At 42.8% G+C, this 23,478-nt stretch overlaps 1 protein-coding gene across 6 annotated transcripts in view; it reads right to left on the reverse strand.

Moving 5' to 3' along the window:
• kif21b (kinesin family member 21B) overlaps positions 1 to 21,138 on the reverse strand; it is a 61,612-nt gene extending 40,474 nt beyond the window's left edge. For 2 of the 6 annotated variants that reach the window (XM_020703542.2, XM_020703541.2), the window contains exon 1: positions 20,736 to 21,134. In XM_020703542.2, the coding sequence (XP_020559201.1) occupies positions 20,736 to 20,776 (41 nt within the window). In that variant the 5' untranslated portion in view covers positions 20,777 to 21,134. Of the gene's footprint in view, positions 1 to 20,735 lie in introns of all 6 variants that reach the window. The other 4 variants (XM_020703544.2, XM_020703545.2, XM_020703543.2 and 1 more) reach the window with 3 other exon arrangements.
• Positions 21,139 to 23,478: the final 2,340 nt, after the last annotated feature.

Genomic DNA, 23,478 nt, shown 5'->3' on the forward strand with positions numbered 1-23,478 from the left:
TGAGGAGGTTAATGTACGTAAAAGCACAGTTTAAGCCAATAATTAATGTGAAGTGGATATCCCAGCAAAGCAGCACATTGTGTAAGTGCAGCCACACGGACACTCACACACTGCAGCGAGGACAACACACTCATGAGCTGCAGCTGTCCTTTCATTTATTGCATGTCTAACAATGACCTAAAGGTTATTTATGAAAGTACAAATAAACAAGTTCTGTAGAAAAAAAAATCACATTTCCTTCTGATGTGTAAGCTATTCAAATTATAAACTGACCAATCAGATGCCTCAATAAAAATAGGTGGAGCCTCCTGGCTCCCAGATCCCAAATTCAAAATGTTTGATTGATTTTGTGTAGCCCGCTTTCAGTAGAAGGGGTTTGGACTTCCAAAGAGCTCACACCTGATCGAGAACATTTGCCATAGAAATGACTCGAACCAATTCACTGCTTACTGACATCATCTGGCTCCAACATGGCAACATCCGTAAGGGTGCAAAAAAATGGCGACTGAATTGACTTCATTTTGTTGGAGCCAGAAGTATTTTCTATGGGTGACGTTATACTCACTCTCTCCAGTTCTCATTTACAGATTTTATTTCTGACTTAATTTATATATATGATGTGCGGATCAAACTCTCAAAAGTGCAATCAATGTGTCTTCTCCTGCAGTTCCTCCCTCATCCTCTCAGCTCAAACATGGTCTCCGTTACTAAGGATTTTGTTGAGATTGCTTTTAAAGTCAAAGGAAAAGTTAATGCTGCGAACCACGCAAGCATTAAGATTTGTGTACGCTTCTGAATTTTCGCCATAACCAAAACCTTTTTTTTTGCACATCTTCAACAATTTTATCCAGAAGTCTCATCCACACATATCTGAAGAAAACGAGTCATTGTCCAGCTTGGTTCAACTTCATTTCATGGTGTCCACCACTAACTACTGCTATTATTTTTAAACGACTGCTGCGACAAACATGGAAGGAATCCAGACGCGTGTTTTGAATTTTTAAACAACACATTCGCATAAGATCTGCTGGGTTCCACACTTGGGGTGTAGAAGTTACATTAAAGCAGTAATGAAAAGGAAGGTTGTCACAGCCTTTAGCCCTCTATAAAATAAACCAGATCAGAAGCTAGGCTCTGGAGGTGTGATTGCAGAGAGACGCAAACAACAAGCAGATGTGTAAATGTCAAAGACGCCATGGTTCCCATGCAAAGGTTTTCCACAGAGAGACAGCATCCTGTGCATTAAGAAAAAAAAAAAAACCTGAGATCCTCCATCCAGGTGAAATTACACTCAACAATCAACTCAGTGTTTGTTTTGTAAGAGACTTTGGCCGGAAAATTGGAATAAAGTATGTCTGAAAAGAGCGCAGGTTTTAAGGAGGAGCAGTTCTGATCAGTTTTGTCCTTCTTAATGCTTATTGCTAACCCTTAAATACAAGAGACTTTCACGTGTGTGTCCAGACAGATCCTACACTTGCAACCACACATGACAAAGAAATCCAGCCCCACGGGGAGAAGGAATCGCAGCTTTCAATAATCAATCCATTAACAGACACGCACACAGAGGCTCAGCTGGACAAACGTTTAAGCCAGCTGCACCAACAAAAGCTGTAATCAATAGCATTGATTGGAAGAGTAAGCACCTCACAAATGCACATATGCATCTTCAGGATTAAGGCCACAAAAAAAATCAAGGAAGCTCGTCCAAAACTAAAAATATCCTTCAGCTGCCAGAAGAAGTGTCTGAATGAAGGAGGAATGAAGAGGGATGCAAAAAAAGGCCTTTCATGCAGCAAACGAGTCTCTTATCGGCTTCATGCACCAGCTAAAGCACCATTCAAATTCCCCAGTGAGCAAATGAGGTCAGGCTACGATGGATATTAAACAGAAAGTTTGTGTGTGATTTAATGCTGGAGAAAACTGAAGTTTTAATCAATGCTCAGGTTTGTCAGAAGTAGAGTCTCGTCAAACACAAAAAAAGCTCATTATCTAAAAGCTCTGAGGGAATTAACCTATTCCTAGAATGATCACTCTAACGCTAACTAGGCCAAAGACACAAACACGTGATGACATTTGATCTGCAGACACCAAGCAGAGCAATCTTCAGCTGGGGGGGGGGGGGGGGGGGGGGGGGCCATTCTTCACAAATACGTGCAACAAAGACGTGTGAAGCCTGAAGGCATGAAGCTGGAAAAGGCATCAGTGAGAGTAAAACAATGGCATTATTTCTAAGGAATTTTGTGTCTTTAGGTCTGGTTGATAAACTATATCTCACTAAAGGAAGAAAATGGGCAACAGCAATTGTCCTATCATTTTGTCATGATGTAAAAGACTTCAAAAAGTCTGTTTGGGGGAGGGAAAATCTGGAAGAGAGCCTGCGTGAAAGTTGATGTTGAGATGACTGTGAAAATCCATTAAGGTCCCACTCCAAACATATTTTGATCTAAAGCATTCCTAGTGGTCTTTTAATCATAATTATGCCATTTTTAGCCAATATCAAAACACCTTTGTTGTTTTTCTAGGACATAGTTTCTGCAGAGCAGCTGGAGTTCATTGTTAGAAATTCACCTCTTGAGTTGTGGCCTGGACTGTTGGCAGGGAGTAAGCCTGCGCTCTTTTCCCATCATCCCTTTGTTTTCACTCTCACCCACTAGCTTACAGCCCCTCACAACCCAAATCTAACAAAATATTAGAGCTATCCATCCGTGCAGTTTTGAGCCAGATACCAGGTCAGGAGGAAAATGAATACATACGTGGATCTGTTTGTCTCCGAGTGGATGCGTGTGAATGGAGTGGAGTAGGGAGCTTGTGGCCCACCTAATATATTTTCTGTCACAAATACAATCTATTTCTTATTTAAATAAAGACAAATTCAGAAATGTTATTTTGAGATAAATTTTCTTTATATATGTCCTCCATCATGAGAAAAAGGCTACAAGAACATGTTTGAAACACCAAAAATACAATTTTCATTTGAGCGGGACATGAAAATCATTCTATTTTCTTCTCCAATTCCTGACACAAACCAAAAAAAGAGATTCAGTCAGCTGTGATCTCTGCCAATGATGAGGAAGTGCCAGAGATGCTTTTGTGTGCATGTTCATGCTCTATCAACCCTTAGCCACAAGCTAGTGATAACCAAGGAGTCATTTGCCCTAATGTAAACACCGACACGTCAAATAGAGTGACACAATGAGACGATAATGAGTGTATTCTGTCCACCTGTGCTTCAAAGCTTTTGTTGTCTCCGCTGTGGCACAGGGCCAGAGGAACAAGCTAATCGCCATTAAACACATTGTTTTTTGTCTCAGCGTACTTTCACAGAAACATCTTCAATGCATCCCTATCATTGCATCCCTATCGTTTTTTTATCTCATTGCTTTTTCCCTGGAAAGTCCGACATCTTTTGTGCTTTTGCCCATCCTTCCCCCTCCCTCCCACCGGCAGCGAACAATCTTTTTTGTTGCCAACAAAAACAAACTGTTCAGACGAGAGCTTCAGTGTCAGAGGCAGAAGGAGTGCCCAGTCCCTTTTCCTTTTAAAAGCAAGAGGTTGGTGTCTCTACCTTAGGCGTTCTCTCTTTTAACAAAATACACAATGGGTGTATTATAAAACGCCCCCCTGTCATCCAAAACCTGATGACAGATACCTTTGTGGTTGGTTTGGGTTCAGAAAGTCTCTAAAAGACTAAAACACTGAATTTGTGACGACACCGTAACATATTCCCTGTAGTAAACTGTGAACATGAACACATCACTAGAAACAAAGAGATTTTCTATAACAGGAACCCTGATCCAGGATGGGTATCCAAACCTTCACACATGATGGGTTACATTTTAATAGACGGCCTTGACTGAGATGGACTTTAAGGCAGATAGATCCATGACTTAAAACACAAATGAATTTCTGTGTTCATGTGTCTGCACACCAAAATATTCCTGACAGTTGTCACACTGCCAGTACATACATATTGCAAATTTTCCGCATATATATTCATGCGTGATCTACCTAATTCACAAGTGTTTCTTGCATTCGTCATTCATCGATGCACACATGTCAATCTAGGGGTTTTAGCCGGTGTGTCTCAACATGAATTCCGTTTTGAGCTGTTCAAATTTTTTGTCAGTTGCAATTTTGAGAAATGCATAGACAAATTTATGGCTGTAGCATAAAAAGTGGATCTCAAGCATCTACTCTGGATGCCTCCTGGACGCCTCCCTGGGGGGGTGTTCCGGGCATGTCCCACTGGGCTGAGGCCCCGGGGAAGACCCAGGACGCGCTGGAGAGACTATGTCTCTCGGCCTGCCTAAAGTCTCTGGGTCCCCCCAGAGGAGCTGGAGGAAGTGGCCGGGGCGAGGGAAATCTGGGCATCTCTGCTGAGACTGCTGCCCCTGTGACCCGGTCCCGAATAAGCAAAGAAGGATGGATGGATGGATGGATGGATGGATGGATGGATGGATGGATGGATGGACGGACGGACCAATTTTCATCCGTGTAAAAGAGCAAAAAGCTGGTAGTGGCTGTGTGACATGGCCATTAAAATCAAGAAAGTGTCTTGGTGGTCAGTAAAGTTTTAGGAAACAGGCAGAAGACTTTAGGAGGACATTTTCATGTTTTTATCCCAGTTTAAATTCTTAATGAGTAATCCCATAATTTATATGTAATGTGGCTTCATTTGAGAGTTTAAACAGAAAATACACTAACTAGACGTAAATATGAATTTTATATACAGTATTTTACATAAATGACAAGAAAAACCCAAAGAAACTATTTCGTAAACAACATATTTTTCTTACAACTTAAACTTAAAAAAGGGTTTCTATATTTATCTGCTGAACATTTTTCTGAAAACCTGCAATATATGCAGCCACGTTTAATGTATTCTGTTCATTTAGGGAGCAGTGAACTTGAGTCTCAGCCTTGATCAGGAACCCTCATATGGTTTCACCCATCACCGGTCGACTTCGCGATAGATTGGAAGCCACAGTCTCCCAGTCTTAAGGTGGAAACTCTCCTTTCAGGTCTTTATGTACTTGTAAAAAAGCATTCCTTAATTCTCATTCAATTTTATTTAAACAGTGAAAACTTTTGTGAAATCAGAAATTCTTAAAGACAAAATTGTAAGCAATTCACCTCTATGAACAAGTAACGATGCACTTTCTCTACGATTCAGTTCAAATCTTAATTTTTGAGTCACAACTTTGTTTTGGTTCTATGTATGATCTGTGTGCAACAAAACAACAACCATCAACACAAATTCAGACCAATTTTTTTTACATTTTTCTGATACGCAAGAACAATGACGAAAAGCTTTTTATTTGCCCTAATAAATAATAGAACAATAATAATAAATCCTTTTTAAATGTATTGTTTGACACTTAAACATTAAAGTACCGGTATCCAGGAGGCAAAAAAGAAAAAACCCTTCGGTTCAGTGGTGTAACATACAGTTCAGTTTTAAACTGAGAATAGACAGCTATACAAACATTTACAAAGCACAGCGGTGGAAGGATGATGATTTGGATTTTTTTCTAATTATTGCACATTACCTAAAATAATTCACACACAGCTTCTAAGACGTCAAAGAATACAAAACACCTCTACAGATAAACTTAGCTCTTGTTTGGTATGCCAAAGTGCTCACACATTTACCTTTAAGAGGTTAAGAAATTTTCAGTCATTTCATATCCCACCTTCTAGAGTGCAGCTGAAGTTACTAAACACAAACTTGAAAGGTTGTTTACGGAGCACAGCTGCCCTGGTTTTTGTGAAAACAATTACAGGTCCAACCGAGATTACATAAACAGAAGCACAGTGTGCCCATCTGGTTCTGTTCTGTTCACTTGTACCGCACCTCTGATTAGTCTGCGGCCATTATCAGACTTTAGATTAGGATTAACCCAACTGGCACAGCTATGTGTGCAGCTGCTTCCACACAGCATAAAAACAGGGCGTTTGTGAGGACAGCCCATCTTGAACCCAAAGTTGTAAACAATGAACCAAACCAACAAAAAGTAAACAATGAAACAAACTAATGAGAAGTGAGAATGTCGATGTGAAACTGTGTATTTTCTAGAGGGATGTCACAGCTGTGGATTCAAACGTCTACTGACAGTCTTCTGATTTGGACTCACAGATCCAGCTGGGCTCTTATCACTGTGCGAGCACGTCCCAACCATGTTCCCATGGTAACCAAGATAGGGTTTCTACAGAAATTCTCCAAAGAATTTTAAATCTAAAAAGGGCAAAAAAAGAAAAAGGGTTTCCTAAACTGAAAAAAGGAACATGGAAGTCAATTTACATGTAAAAAATAAATAAAACTGATGAACAGATGAAACAGAAAAGCTGCTTCAGATGTCCTAAATACAGAATAAGTCTACATCCCATTTCGTTCATTTGGGTAAAAGACAGTTGCAGTTGGGAAAGGATGTGACCTCTGTTTATGTTTTCATTAGTGTAGGAAGTTGATGACAAATGCACCATGATGCAACATTTCTGCACAGATTTTATACAGAGGTGCAGAGAACTGACTGTCTTTGAGCAACTGCAGCTGTCATCTATGAAAAAGCAAACATGGGAACATTAAGCAGAGACACTGGATGATGACATGACAAATGTGCATTTTCCAAAGAGCCATGGAAATGCTGTATTGGCCTCTTGGATTTGGGAGCTCTGGGCATATCAGTGTCATCAATGAAATGAGAGAGACCCCCAAGGAAAAGAGCAGAGGCATGAATAGATGTTAAGGTCACAATGAAATGACTAACAAGGAAAAATGGATGGAATGAGGAGGAAATGTTTGTTTGCTTTAAAAATGCTTTTTTTAAAAAGCTTATTTGTTTAATTCTTTAGTTTTATTTTATGGATTGAACATTTTTGCACAAGATGATAAAAGGTCAGGGAGGCCTTATATTATTCTGATGGAACTTCATGAGGGATTATTCCTAACGACTGTTGATGATTGTATGTTTGAACGTTTTTCTAAATAAAAGTTCCAAACTTATCGGATGCCAAATTGTGGAGCCTTCCACCGTTGAAGCTCAGCCCTGACAGCTCAAATCCCTGATCTGGCCAACAGTCCGGGTCACAGCTGAAATCCACTGCAGCTGGACTTCCACACATCTGTCAGCCATTAGCGGATTCACACAGGAACGAATGGATTTCCAGCTGACGGGGTGTAAACACATGGATTGCTTTGTGAAAAGCCAATAAAATAAAAACAAAGAAAGGAAAATATACAGTCGCAGAAGAAAAAATAGACTTGCCCCCGGATTTATGTAGAAATAATAAACTCTGTTAATTTAAAGATAATGTTGCTTCTTTTTCGTGCAGCTCTTAAGCCTCAACCTGCCTGCAGAGCTAGCAAGACTTTAAACTTCCAACCTCCGGCTAATAAACTGTTTAGTGTTTTTGACAACATCAGGGTGTCAAGAGTTTGGAACAGAATCGAGGTAGAGATTTGATAGATTGCATAGACCCGATCATCTAAGAACACTGAATAAAACTTGAATTTGGTGTTTAAAATCTTTAAGCCTCCATTTACAACTCTCTAATGACAACCTGAACATGCATTATAATAGATTTTTTCTGTCTTTTTAACTGAAGACAGGACATTTTATGGTGCAAAGTTTTTATTCAAAACCTTAAAGTGCATGAACGCTCTCTGCCGAAAGAAGAGAGCCGTCCTGTGCGGCTGAATGATGCTACAGTCGGCATTTCTGTCCATTTAATCAGAGCTGCTATTGATTTTCTGAATCAGACATCCGCAGATTCCGCACACCAACCCATCATCCTCCACTCTCCTTACGCTCCACTCTCTCATCTCTTCATCTGCCTGACGCTCCACCCAGCACAATCAATTCAAGACACTTTTCCCATCATGTCTCCCCTGTTCTCTCATTGTAATCAGTTAATGACTGCATGAGTGTAATAAGAATACTGCCTCTGCCATTACCAGGGTGATGGAAACAAGCCATTCAAATAAAAATCCTCCGCATGGACGGGACAGCAGGCGGCCAAATCCTCACACACACATTCAGGATTTCATTTGCTGATCCAAAATCCTACAAAGAGGCTGAAACAGGAACCCGGTGGCACAGTTTAGGACAAGTCCGTGTATGAAAATGATACCAAATGTCTCTTATTTAAGAAAACATATCAGGAGCAAATAAAAGAATTTTGCAACCAGAAGAAGCAGCTTTGTGTTAAAACAGATTAGTTCAGGGGTTTACATACGGATGTTGCTGAATTTACAAAATGTAAACAAAAAATACTTGTAAACTTTCCAAATACATGCAGAATTATTGAATAAAATCTCTGCCATAATTTATTAAGACTCTCCAAATCGAAACTTCTCTGTCCAGTCATCTTAATTATTTGAACGCATTTGTAAACAGGACTACCAACGTATAAAATCAAATATACTCCAGATGCAGATGCATGTCTCATTTGAATGAGTCAAGAATGACAAATTCAGATTTTCTTTAACATTTACTTCTACACACTGGTTTCAATGTAGCAAATGTCACAACATTCGGTTTGTGGATGAGTATTTGGAATCCTCTTTCGTGGTTACTCGTCTCTCTTCAACCATAAGTAAATGTGACCCACTGCTCACACCCTCTTGTTAGCCTTATCTTTCAAGCTAACCTCAGAGACCAGAGAGCCTGCGGCGAAACTGCCAATTGGTAATCTGGAATAGAGGAAAGCAGGATTCAAGCGGTCTGTGAACATTGGTTTGACTGCTCACGTGGTCTGGCAGTGCCCCTCATTGAAGAACAAATGAAGGAACTGGTTTATTGCTGTTAAGATGGCCGCTTGCCTAAATGAGTCCGACGCCAAGAACCGCGTTGCCCCACATTATCAGGAAAGTGCTGGGTTGGCTCTTCAAACAGAGTCAAATGTGTTTTATTTCTCAAACAGATGTCGAGGCCTAAGTGAACTCTTCTTTCTCTTTCGGCTTTTCCCATCAGGGGTCGCCACAGCGAATCATCCTTTTCCACCTCACTCTATCATGAACATCTTCTACCCTAACGTTAGCCAACTTCATGTCCTCTGTTAAGACATCCATGTATCTCCTCTTTGGCCGTCCTCTCGCCCTCCTGCCAGGCAGCTCCATCTCCAACATCCTTCTACCAATATATCCACTATCCCTCCTCTGAACATGTCCAAACCATCTCAGTCTGGCTTCTCTGACTTTGTCGCTAACACAGGCAACATGAGCCGTCCCTCTGATGTACTCGTTCCTTATCCTGTCTAACCTGGTCACTCCTAAGGAGAACCTGAACATCTTCATCTCTGCTACCTCCATCTCAGCCTCTTGTCTCTGTCTCACTGCTACCGTCTCTAACCCATAGAGCAGAGCTGGTCTCACCGCTGTCTTGTACACCTTTCCTTTGAGTCTTGCTGGCACTCTTCTGTCACACAACACTCCTGACACTTTCCTCCACCCGCTCCAACCTGCCTGCACTCGCCTCTTCACCTCTTTTCCACACTCCCCATCACACTGAACTGTTGACCCCAAGTACTTAAACTCCTGCACCTTCTTCACCTCAGCCCCCTGTAACCTAACGCTTCTACCTTGATCCCTCTCGTTCAGACACATGTATTCTGTCTTACTACGACTGACCTTCATGCCTCTTCTTTCCAGAGCAAACCTCCACCTCTCTAGCTGTTCCTCCACCTGCTCTCTACTCTCACTGCAAATTACAATGTCATCCGCAAACATCATTGTCCAGGGAGATTCCTGTCTTACCTCGTCTGTCAGCCTGTCCATCAGCATAGCAAACAAAAAAGGACTCAAAGCTGATCCTTGGTGTAGTCCCACCTCCACCTTGAACTCCTCTGTCTGACCTACAGCACATCTCACCACCGTCATACTTCTCTCATACATGTCCTGAACTACTCTGACATACTTCTCTGCCACTCCAGACGACCTCATACAGTACCACAGCTCCTCCCTCGGCACCCTGTCATACGCCTTCTCTAAATCTACGAACACACAATGCAGCTCCTTCTGACCTTCTCTGTACTTTTCCATCAACATTCTCAAAGCAAAAATGGCATCAGTGGTGCTCTTACGGGGCATGAAACCATACTGCTGCTCACAAATCTCCACCTTCTTCCTAAGCCTGGCTTCCACTACTCTTTCCCACAGCTTCATTGTGTGGCTCATCAACTTTATTCCTCTATAGTTGCTGCAGTTCTGCGTGTCACCCTTGTTCTTAAAGATCGGAACCAGAACGCTTCTCCTCCATTCCTCGGGCATCTTCTCACTCTCTAAAATCCTATTGAACAACCTTGTTAGAAATTCCACTGCTGTCTCTCCTAAGCACTTCCATACCTCCACAGGTACGTCATCAGGACCAACGGCCTTTCCGCTCTTCATCCTTTTCAGAGCCTTCCTAACCTCATCCTTTTCAATCTCTGCTACTTCCTGCTCCACAACAACCACATCTTCCTCCCTTCTTTCCCTGTCATTTTCCTCGTTCATCAGCTCCTCAAAATACTCCTTCCATCTTTTTTGTACACTCTCCTGAGTTGTTAGCACCTTTCCATCTCTGTCCTTAATCACCCTTATCTGTTGCACGTCCTTCCCATCTCTGTCTCTCTGTCTGGCTAGCCTGTACAAGTCCTTTTCTCCTTCCTTTGTGTCTAACCTGTCATATAGCTCATCGTAAGCTTTCTGTTTGGCCTTTGCCACCTCTCTCTTCACTCTACGCTGCGCTTCCTTGTACTCCTGTCTACCTTCCTCAGTCCTTTCTACATCCCACTTCCTTTTAGCCAACCTCTTCCTCTGGATGCATTCCTGTACTTCCTCATTCCACCACCAAGTGTCTTTACCGTCTTTCCTCTTTCCAGATGACACACCTAGCATCTTCCTACCTGTTTCCCTGATAATCTCTGCTGTAGTTTCCCAGTCATCTGGAAGCTCATCCTGACCACCCAGGACCTGTCTCAACTTCTGCCTAAATTCCTCACAAGTTTCTTCATTCTGTAGCTTCCACCACTTGGTCTTCTTTTCTGTTTTCCCTCTCTTCTTCTTCCTGACCTCCAGAGTCATCTTACACACCACCATGCGGTGCTGTCTGGCTACACTCTCTCCTACCACCACTTTGCAGTCAATAACCTCTCTCAAATGACCTCGTCTGCATAGGATGTAGTCCACCTGAGTACTCCTACCTCCACTTCTGTATGTCACTCTATGTTCCTCTCTCTTCTGGAAGTAAGTGTTGACTACAGCCATTTCCATCCTCTTCGCAAAGTCCACCACCATCTGTCCCTCCAGATTCCTTTCCTTCACACCAAACCTGCCCATCACCTCCTCATCACCTCTGTTGCCCTCACCAACATGTCCATTAAAGTCTGCTCCAATAACAACTCTCTCTCCTCTGGGGATACTCTCTATGACCTCATCCAACTCACTCCAGAATCTCTCCTTCACTTCTAACTCACAGCCAACCTGTGGCGCATACCCACTGACTACATTCACCATCACCCCTTCAATTTCTAACTTTAGGCTCATCATCCTGTCTGAGACTCTTTTCACCTCTAGAACACTGTTTACAAACTCCCCCTTCAGAATCACTCCTACCCCGTTTCTCTTCCTATCAACACCATGATAGAACAGTTTGTATCCTCCTCCAATACTACGTGCCTTGCTGCCCTTCCACCTTGTCTCCTGCACACACAGTACATCTACCTTCCTTCTCTCCATCATGTCTGCCAGCTCTCTGCCTTTCCCTGTCATTGTGCCAACGTTAAGAGTCCCTATTCTCAAACCTATGTTCCTGCCTTTTCCCTTCTCTCTCTGGCCACGGACCCTTCTGCCTCCCCTCTTTCTTCGACCAACAGTAGTCAAATTTCCACCGACACCCTGTAGGTTAACAGCATCGGTGGCGGTCGTTGTTAACCCGGGCCTCGACCGATCCGGTATGTGTAAAGTGTTGTGGATGATTCGCATGGTTATTTTGGCAATTTTTACGCCGGATGCCCTTCCTGACGCAACCCTCTCTATTTATCCGGGCTTGGGACCGGCACAGAGGCAACTGGCTTGCAACCCCTGCGGCTAGATTGCAACCCCTGCGGCTAGATTGCAACCCCTGCGGCTAGATTCCTGCGGCTAGATTGCCTAAGTGAACCTATGTGCTTATTTTTGTTAAAGTCCCACTACAATCATCTTTCCACATTTTCAAAGCATTCCCAGTGGTCTTTTAATAATTATTACGGCGTTTTTAGACAAAATCAAAAACCTTGTGTCGTTTTCTAGGACATAGTTTCTGCAGAGCGGCAGGAGTTCAATAGAAATTCATCTGAGTTGTGGGCAGGACCGTTGGCGTGGAACAACCCCGCCGAGCAATCTCACAGTTGTACAGTTTTGAGACGAGGAAAACAAAGAATGGATCTTAATGGACCTTAACGGATCAGCTTGTCTGCAAGTGGATGCATCAGAATGGAGCAGAGCAGCGAGCTTGAATACCCAAGGTATTTCTGTCACAAAGAAATTCTTTTTCAGACTTCTTTTTTTTTTTGTCTGCTTCTGATTCACGATTCAAATAAAGAAATATGTAATTTTAAGCTTAATTTTCTTAATATATGTCCTCCGTCAGCAGAAAAATGCCACTTGAACAATTTAAAAACACCAAAAACACAAGTTTTATCATATTTTGTCTTAAAAAGAGCAAACAGGGGCTTGTGACTGACCATGCAACACTGTGCCTTGTGTTGCTCAGGATCATTTTATTCTGTTTTTTTTTTTCCCAGAAGTAAATACTTCAGCCAGACCATAATCAATTCAGAGCTGTGTCCTGAAAACAAAAGGATAAACATTTAACTACTTTTCATTTTTAGTCCGTTGCCACGAAGGCTTCAGTTCTAACTTGTGTCTTCTTGAGTGTAACGCAAAGTAACAAAGGAAGACAGCAGTCGTGTAATTTTAATGACACACATGTTTGTATTATTGTGTTGCAGAATCAAAAGGAGTATATTTTTTTCAGCTCATAAATGTAGGAAAATCTTGACCGACAACGCGTGAAACATTGGATGTCAAATGTGTGGGCAGGTTTTTCCTAAAATAAGGTCATCGAATGCGGCTGTCACCAACATATTTCATGTCCCGAAGCAACCAACCAACACAGACAAGTTCTTCGCCAAGCCGTTTTATTGACATCATTTACACTTCCTGGGAACATTTCATACATTCAAACGGCCTCCGCTCCATTTCTCTAATTGTTGCAGGAGCACATCAGTGAACAATCACATGAACCAATTCTGGGTCAATCCCCACTCCATTTCCTCATTTCCCCTCCCTCCCTCCCCCTTTCCTCTGCTCAATCTGCTACTCCGAGGGGGGAGGTAGAGGCACGACAAAGAATCAAATTAGCTTCTTCTCCTATATTTTCCTGTCTGTCTGATTAAAGTCATAGAGGAGCTACAACAGCTTGAAAGGAAAACATTTCTAACGAAGAGCAGCAGCAGAACCTCCTGGGACACATGGGAGAATAGTCTTCTAAAGGATGTTAAACGGTCATTAGACACATTTTTAAAAAGCGGATTTGAAGGTGAAATGGACAAGTCATTAAAAGAAAAGCCTGTCTGCGAAGATTCTCATTCACCCCAATGGATTCCATCAATGTAGTAAGGCTGTGTTTTATTTTTGAAAGTCCTTGGAATTTCTTGCAGAATTGAAAAACCTCCTCGGAAAAGATCCAGCTATTTCACCTTCAACTCTGAAAAAATAAGAACGTTTCCTGTCTTTCATTAGTGAAAATAACACCTTACAGTCAAATTCACTGAAGTCATGTTGGCGTGTAAAAGCCATCAGGACCCAACAAACCTGTAAGCGCCTCTAATTACACAACAACTTAGGCCAACCTGTTTGAGCCCTTTTCTGTGTATAATCCACCAGCTTTTCGATGAAGCTGTGTGGAGATGTGGATAACCGTTGACCTGCAGAGCCTCCCTACAATAGGAAACATTCAAGTTTATCTTCTTTGTATTCTTTTCATGTGGCCGCTGCACATAATGCATGTCTGTATTTTGCAGTGTCATGTTTTCAACGTTTGATATTTTTAGGACAAAGTCTTAAATAGGTTTGATTTAAATGTGTACATGTTTAATAAAAGATGTTTTTTAACATATATTTAGGGAATTATGTTTACCAAGAAGTGCAATAACATTGCATCTGCATATGCAATGCACTAAAATCCATGCAAAGCTGGCAGAAAGACATGTTTAGGTGACATAACTATAGAAACGTAAAAGGTCACTAAACAAACAGGAACAAGCCTTTGTTCACCTTTGCTTTCACCTTCATTGTACTTTGAACACATCGGAGTGGCAGACCGCTGCCATGACTCTGCAGACTTGTCTGCCTCCCTGCAGGTTTGGTTAGCATTAGCCCGCCGCCCCGCCTCCAGCTGTCATACGGCATTGTCTCGTGCCACCAACAGCTGCATCTCTTCCCTGACTGTAGGTTTGTGAATTTAAGACTTTCCCGTCAGGTGTGAGCTCAAACTTGTGCATTTTTTCCGCTTCATGCCTGGGTTGAAACCAACATTTCAGAATGACTAATGCGTCCCCATTGCTGTGATGGTTAAAAGAGTCGCTTTGTGTATGCGTATTGGTTTATTTTCTAATCATCTTAGTAAACTCCTGATGATTTCAGCTTTTTTGTCCTGCTTACACACTCAGACACACACAAAGCACCTTCACAGACAGACCCCAGGAGTTATTAAGCTACTTCATCTTAAAGGTGATTAGGAGCCAGATGGTCACGGGAGCATTTACACCCGATCCAAGTGGATTTAAGATAAACAAATAAATAAATGTACTTTTAATTTGTGTGCAAATATTACAGTTGTAAGTCAGACAATCACAGACTGTTTATGACTGCAATTAAAAGAGTGAAGCTTATAAACTCTGCAGTCTGGAGTAAAAAAAAAAAAATCCTCCATCCTCCTGCTGTTACTTTTCGTCCTCCAGGGGAATATGGCAGACACCTGCAGCTGCAGACGCATTTTTCACACGCTCAGCTGCGCACGCACATGCAGCGCGTGTTTGCTCGCTACAGTAGCTTTTCTGACAGGATACTCAGCACCCAGCTCTGTGCCCCCCCCCCCCCCCCACACACACACACACACACACAAACACACACACACACAACCCTTGTTTCCTTCAAAGATGAGGGGTCAGGTTTATTAAGCCAAAGATGCTAACAGACACAGACTCTTCATAGCTCCCCTGTCACTCACTTCCACCCTCCCAGAACATAGTCTGAGCCTCGTCCACATTACTCATGTCCTCATGTGCAAGTGTGTGTGTGTGTGTGTGTGGGTGTGTGTGTGTGTGTGTATGTGTGTGTGTGTGTATGTGAGGGTGTGTGTGTGTGTGTGGGTGGGTGCTCAGCAGAGCACACAAAGACCCGCAGTGACATCAAACTCATTCACACTGTGTCCTCTGTTTATGCTCACCCAAGAGGTGCTCTGTTTGGAGGGGCTTTTGCTTACCCCCCTCCCACCCCGTTACACACACAGAGCCCTCGCAACCCCAAGACGACCACAACATTGCCAACACACATACAGGGTTTATTGTGAAACATGAACCATAGAGAATCTTCAAAGGAATACATTTACCCCCCCCCCCCCCCCCCAAAGTGCAAGGAGATAAAGAAATTCATTCTTTCCCATTCTGCCCTCATAAACCTCAGAAACGCTTCCCTTGTGTCCAAACTGCATGAATAATGACAGCGAGGACCGTTACCGGGCCGACCAACATATGAGACCCTGATAACAGGAGGATGCAAATGCTGGCTGGACTGAAGCGCCTTTTATTCCCCACCAAATTCAAAGGCACACATTTAAATGTAGAATCGTGTGTTTATGGGACAGAATCGCATTATTTTCTGTCGTTTTGTTGATTTTCCAGACAGGTGAGTGCAAGAGCAGTGACAGTGGACTGTCAACAGAAAGGCAACACGCTTCACGCTTGCTCCACATTGTGCATTTTCAGTCAGAAAAGAAAGAAAGACAGAAAGGAGGCCGACTCCCAAAACAGCTGTGGTTAAAGTCCCTCTGTCTTTATTTCAAGTCCGTTTGACGGCCAAAACTGAACCAAATCATGTCAAAGTGGCCTAGTCACAAAGCAGGAAGTGAACAGGAAGTGTGGATAGTTCAGCGGCAGCTCGGCAGGAAGTCATTCTGCAACAGCAGCACGCCATTTGGGAGTGCTGATGCACAAGAGGAGTTCTTCAAAAGACGGATTGCACAACTATGTGCCAACAATTTGGATCCATGTAGGGAATTTAAAAGATGAAATAAAAACGTCTAAAAACCAGAATTAAAACAATAAACGAACTAACAGTTTGGGGGTTTTTTTGTTCAGCTTCCTTGAACCCTAAAATAAAACATCTGGAGGACATGATATCAGGTAAAATTCCACATTTATTACATGTTTTCCTCTCTGGATAGTTAGTTTTTATTCAGCCGTGATTCTTTATCACTCTAGTTAATGTCCACCACACCTCATGTCTGCAGATTTCCATTCCAAACTGTTCTTCAAAATTTCCAGAGGTATCAAAACTAGCAAACAGAGGGATTTTTTTATTCCAACCGGTTGATGCTGCTGCTGGTATCAATACAAGCAAACAAATGCTCTCTAGAAAAACAGTGTGGAGTGAAACCAGGGGACCACCGGCGAGAAGGAAGCAGGCACAGATGTGGACAGCCCGCATGGGTGTGTGCCCTGCCATGCTTCCTGCTCCTCTCCCACCCCCCCTCGACTGATCACAACGCATTTCACGGGAACCAACAAAAGCTTCCACTTTTTTTTCTGAGCCAAAACCAGAAGGTCAGTGGCAGAAAGCCGCAGCTACACCGTCATAAACCCCCTCTGCAAGATCTCGACCACCAACCGTTTCCCACCAAATCCAGCAGCCAGTCAGCCCCCACGGGAGGAGTGTGACCCAGACAGAGGCAGCGTGGCAAACTGTAAACACACACACAGGAAACAGGCGAGACTGGCTGCCTACACAGGACACGAGTCCAACAACAAAACACTACCTTTTGTTTCTTTCGTCCATTTAAAGCTTTGTGTATCAGCTGTGAGAGGCCTCTTCCGCTCCTACTCTTTGTTTTGAAGTCTGAGGAGCACATTCATGACTTTTTTTTTTATCTGAAGAAGCCTGATTTAGTTTAATTGATTCATCAGCTGAGCTCTAGTAGCCTTTCAGCCAGAAGACTCTACGTCAGAAAAACCCTCATCCTCCACCTGTGGGCTGCCAAAGAACAATGAATATTTTATGTTGCTGGTACATTTGTTGGCGTGTCTTTTTAGTGTCAGCCTCCCAAACCACAGCAGATAAAGACGCAGAGCTCTCAACTCCTGAGCGATTCCTTGGGCAATGTGCTTAAATTAAACAGAGACATCTTTGAGAGCTAAATCTGATGTGAGAGCAGCGGTCACAAGTTTAGAGAGTGGAACGACAATCCGCGTCTGTATTTAGGTATAAACCCATATTAGTGGTGTAATGATCCATTTTGACAACGATTTAATGTCATCATAATTTGTGATTGACGATACAATTCATAGCCGATATTGGTTCATTTTGAACGATCCCATCCACTGACTGAAAATCAATACAAGACATTAAAATTCCACCAGGGACTCGGAGAGAAATACCTGAGCAGGTGAAGTTTTCCAGATTCTTTGTGTTTCTTGCAAATATTCAAGTACATATTAATTATGTGTACAAACAAACAAGTAAACACAAAGAAATGTCAAATCCATTCACATTTTAATTTCCTAAAGTTCAGCCCACTGTTGTTTTTCCACATTCAAAGAATCCAATGAAAACATTCTTAGAATATTCTAGCACACTGTATGTCTTTGGTAAATTCAAAGTGTTTCCACACATTGGACTGAAATGATGGACTGATCAGCTTTTGCTGACATCACGTGTGTTGTCCGCTGTGATGGTCTTTTTTTACATTGTAGTAAAAAAAACTACTGTGTGTCAATCTAAATGGAATTATCGATTATAAGTGATTTATTTTCTTTTGAATTTTCTTTATAGTGGTTTAGGATTCAACTTGGCTCTGACAGATCAATCTGGTTGGATTGTAGGAATAGAAATCAATTCATCGATCAAGTTGATTTATTGTCACATCCCTATAACTGATACACTTTCTTCACAATTCAGTTCAAACATTGATGTTTGGGTCACGTTTTGATTCTGTTTGTTATGTGATTTGGGTATTACAAAAAAAAGCACAAAAAACTCAGAGAAATCCTTTTTTGATTTGCTGAGAAACAAATAACAATGAAGAAAAACCTTGTTATAAACGTTACAAAACAACAAATAGTAACTCCTTCTCAAAGCCTCACTCCGCTCATCATTTGTCAAAATGTTTCCAGCAGTCTTTTACTTACGATTATGCTGTTTTTGGCCAAAATTAAAAGAACCTGTGTGGTTTTCTAGGACAGAGTTTGTGCAGAGCGGCAACAGTTCAACAGAAATTCACATCTGAGTTGTGGGTTGGATCAGACAGAGTAAACTCTTCTCCTTCCCATCATCTGCCTCTCCGGCTAGCTTACGGAGCCTCCAACCTTACATTAGTGGTGTAACAAAAAAGGTGACCAATATCAGAGCTATCCAGCCGTACAGTTTCCAGATGCCAGCGTAGAAGAGGAAAACAAAGACGTTCGTGCATCTGTTTGTCTGCCAGCGGATGCCTAATGGAGCAGAGTGGTAGTCACTTGTACGTCACACGAGCTTTATCCAGTTTTTTTGTCTGCTCCTGCTTTACAACGATTTGAGTAAAAAAATACTCACAACCACAGTTTTGAGCTTAATTTTTTTAACACGTGTCTTTAATCATGAGAAATTGTGTCACCGCTGCTGTTTCCATGTGCAGCCACGGAGGCTGACTGAACAGTTTTTCTGCGGACGATGTGGTGCCAGTATGAACACGGGAGCAGCAGGAAGCAGAGATCAATATGCAAATAAAAGTTTACACAAAGCCCATAACTCTCCTGTCAAGTTTTCACTCGGCGAGAGCTGAGTTATTAGCATCGGTGGGGGCCGCGCACACACACTGAGGGCCACTTCTGATGTAAAGCTTTCAATCAGCGATGAGGGTGAAGTGAAACTGCATGCATGTCTGCGTGCTCTAACGAATCTACTTATCCTTCCCGCCTGCAGCAGACTGGGCTGATGTCATAAATGAAAGCAGATGCACAAAGATGCAAAAACCGGGAGCCATTAACCAGCAGCCACTTAGTCCCAACATTGCATTCATGCAGTCATGGATGCTGTGCCTGCAATGCAGATGCAGTCTGATCAACCCCCCACCGAGCGGAGTCCATAAAACAGGATTGTAGGTCATTTACTGGTTACAGAGGAGGAAGGCGGAGCGGCCTCTGAGGAAGCGACCGTCAGCGTTGACCTCAGACAAACGGCAAGTCCTGCTTTTCTGCATGGAGAAGCAGAACGTGGCAGCAATTAAACCGCATCCCCTCTTATCAGAGGATTACTTTCTTTAGGAGAAGGATAAAAGAAAAAGCTTGAAGGCAGTTGGGGGAGGGGGGGTGCATGTGACAGGAAGTTTCATTCTGTGTATTTGCCCACTTCCCTCTTTAAGAAAACAGACTTCTCTGGGGTTGTCCTCAGGCATGAAAAAGGAGGGAATAATGTGCACAAATTCTGCAGAGTTTTTAAAAAGGTTCAAACGAAAGCTGCCTGGACTGAGGGTAAAGCTGCCTGGACTGAGGGTAAAGCTGCCTGGACTGAGGGTAAAGCTGCCTGGACTGAGCTTAGTTTGATAACTTCATCTGAGCTGCAACCACAAGCCGAGTTTCTCTTTTCACCTTTTCTTTCCTGTCGTCATCATCATCATCACTTCCTGTTACAGTCAGGGTTGTGAACAAGCACAAAGCAGATTCATTCTACACTTCACTAGTCGCTGAAGCACCCCCCCCCCCCCCCCCCAGGGGAATAGAGCCATTGGTTTTAAGTCTCTCCCTAAGGTCGCTCCAAATGACCCCCAGCCCCCTTAAACCCCTGCTGAGCTCAATCAATGGACTTTAAATGACTTCTTGATGAAGAGCTGCTCGTTTTTATACATCCGCATGGAGCCAACACTTTATGATGGGACAAAGTCTGGGAGGCTCCTCCTCACCTCCTTTCATTGCACCGCGAGTACAGACACTAAGTAAATTCCCCAGATTCAACCCGAACCTTCCACTGATTCAGCCCAAAAACCGATGCGCGACCTCAGCCTCTGCGCAGACAGTGACTGACTCTGCTGGGGAGGGAGTCTGTCTGTCTTTGTGCCTTTTCTCTCTCTAGAGTTCCTTCGCTGATGTAACTCAGCAGTGCACGTGCAAGGACAGGGTTGGTCCCATCTGGATCAGGTGTTTTTACAAAGGTGAGAGGTCTGTGAGGACGATCACACAAAGTGGTTTTGCAGAGAGACGCCCTTCTCCTCCCTGCGCCTCTCTGCACCTGCCTGCAGCTGTCCTTCTCGTCACATGGCCGCGTGTCAAAGCCTCTGCGGGGTCGCTCCCGCACATCTCACTGCAGACGCATGTTTGCCTGAACTATGAACAAGCAACATAAGCAGCAAATGCGTGATTTCAGTGCGATCCGGGCGCACGGAGGACGCGTCTGCGCGAGCGCCTGCGGGCACAGACACAATGTGGTCTGCTGAGGTCGGCACATTTCCAGCAGACAGACTTACCTCAACGCAACCTTCACGCAGCAGTCACTCTGGCTCGCCATGATCGATGTGATGCGGGCTGTTTCGGTAATGCTGCGCGTTCGGTGTGGTTCTGAAGTCCGCGGGAGGGAGCGGGCGTCAAGACCTGCCGGCGGTGCGGTGCCGCACCGGGACTCCCCGCGTCTGGTTGCTGCCCCCCGCCGCCGCGGCGGTCATGTCTGCCCGTCGCATCCCACACTTGGAGCCGCTTTCCGCCTCTTCGTTCCGCGGAGCGTCTCCGCCGCTACATCCTGTTCGAGCGGTGAACGTGCGCCCGTCTGCGGCCACGGCGCTTCTGTGCGCGGTCACGCAGGAGGAACTGGAGGGGCTGGTGCTGCATTCACGGGCTGTCGGAAACGAGACAACTCCACTTAGAGTCTCCCAAAACGATCAGCCCTGAAAATGTTCCAACTAAAAAAGTTTTTACATTAGTTTCATTTTTATTTTATCGAATAACATTCGTGTAAACTTTATTTAACCATATAACAAATACTAATACATTGATGAAGTTCCCTGTTGAGTCATGCATAAAAACTGTACTAAGAATTGTTTAAATTATATTTTATTAGTTTTTAACTAAACTGCAAAAATACCGGTTTAATAAAATTCGTTCAAGCTAAGCCTCACAGAAATGTATCATCCGCAAATGTAATTTAATCTACAAATAAATAAAAAAATACACATTTGAAGTTCCTTGCTTTTATTTCTGTCTAAAATGACCAGCATCGACTTCCATTAGATACAGTTATTTCTAATTTTGAAAAAAGTTTAGCTTAAGTTAACAATCCTTAAAAAAAATCACCTCTGATCAAAAACAAACTCACAATTCTAGTTGGTTCATTAAAAATTTCAGGTGTCAAAGTTGTCGTTCATGGGAATCACTTCAATAAATTCTCTTATTATCATCATTTCTCACACAAGGTCACCCTTGTGTTTGACCCTAAAACCTGGCTGGAATGCAGAAGCTGACTGTTCTGCCTCTGTACATCAGCTCTTTGATTTAAAGTGGATGTTACTTGGATATTTTTTGTCATGAAAGGAAAATTTTGCTGCCCAATTTCTTCAGCTGTGCGATGGATAAACGTTTTTAATGTCCAGTTTTCTGTTGAGGCAGCAATATGGAGACACTTAACAGGCCAATAAAGAAGCATGGCTCGGATCCAGGGCTGCTCTCAAAACCTCTTGTGCTGAAAAGAGTTATAAATGTCTAAGTGAGCCCTGAAAGCAACACTTTGTGTTTGATTGACATGGCATGCAGCCAATTCCCCTTTTCTTTATATACCCTATCAGCAGTTTGAATGCAGGATTGGCCCCGCCCATCAACACACCCACTAACGCTGCATATTTCTAACCTGTGAAGGATGCTGTCCTTTTTTTACCCGCCCTGAAGCAGAGCTGTCCTGTGACAGGAATGGATGGGAAGTGACACTGAACATTCTTCCCTTTGCAGATAAACATTTCTTCAAAAGGGGAAACTCAGGTCCTTTCTCTTGTTGGAGTCAAACACAACTTCCTTTCCCCAGTTTTTCCCCAGTCACTCTCGTCACGCACTGGGTTTGTGGAGGCCTTCTTTTTTCTATCCTTAAACTTTTAGGCGTCCAGGTTTCCGTTTGACTGCTTTAAATATTCCATGCAAAATGAGTGAGCAGCATGCAACAGCTGCCAGTCTCCAATCTAACCAGGATTTTGCATATCTGCATGGCAGTCATTACTCTGCATGAGCTCACTTTAGAGTCCCTCCCTGATCTTTTGTTAAAAATATTTTAAAAGTGTTCCCAGTGGTCTTTTAATTATTAAAATTTTGCCATTTTGGAAAAAATAAAACACTGTTTGGAAGCAACCCCGCCCCCCTTCCCTTCTCTGTTGCTGAAAGCTAAGAGCAGAGAGCTTGTGGCCCGTCCAGAGTATTTTCTGTTACAAATACGCTCTTCTTTTAAAACTGCATTTTTTTTTGTTGGCTCCTGACTCACACAAAGAAATACTCAGAAATACAATTATAAGCTTTTTTCTATTATTGTTATTTGTTTTACCATTTGTTTTAGCCTTCAGCTACTTGGCTCCCAAACTCTGGAATTCTCTTCCTCCTGATTTCTGTGGCATTGAGTCTTTCCAGAGCTTCAAATCCAAACTCAAGACTTATGTGTTTAAATCTGTCTTTTCAATCTGACTTCACTCATCTGTCAGCTGGTATTTATAGACTCGGCCCAGAAGATCATCAGTGGTCCTCTCCCCACTTTAGTTGAACTGCACAAGTGAAGAGGGGCCAACACGTCCTCAGGGACACATCACACCTGTTTCCTTCAGGACGGCGGTACAGAGCAATCCGAGCACGTTTCCATCCCACAACCATCTCCACACTGAACAAACAAACACACACAGGAGGGCTGCTGAAATGGAAAATGTACAATAAGTGGACTAATATGAGGGTAGAGTGGTCTTTTTTTGCTGCACCAAAACTTGCATTAAGTTGGTTATAATATTGTTTGTGTTGTTTATTTTCAGAATATGTGACTTAGAAATTTTGTGCATGTAACATGTCTCAATGATAATAAAGTCTATTCTATTTTATTCTGTTGTGCTTTTAATGTGTGCTTTTAGTGATTTGATTGTTTTTTGCTTTAGTTTTCTTGAGTTTTTGAAAGGCACATTTGTCCTCCATCATCAGAAAAATCCCACAAAAACATGTTAAAAACGCCAAAAAGACTATTTTTTTTCACACAAAAAC

Source organism: Oryzias latipes, chromosome 5, assembly GCF_002234675.1.
Source record: "Oryzias latipes chromosome 5, ASM223467v1".
NCBI lineage: Eukaryota > Metazoa > Chordata > Actinopteri > Beloniformes > Adrianichthyidae > Oryzias > Oryzias latipes.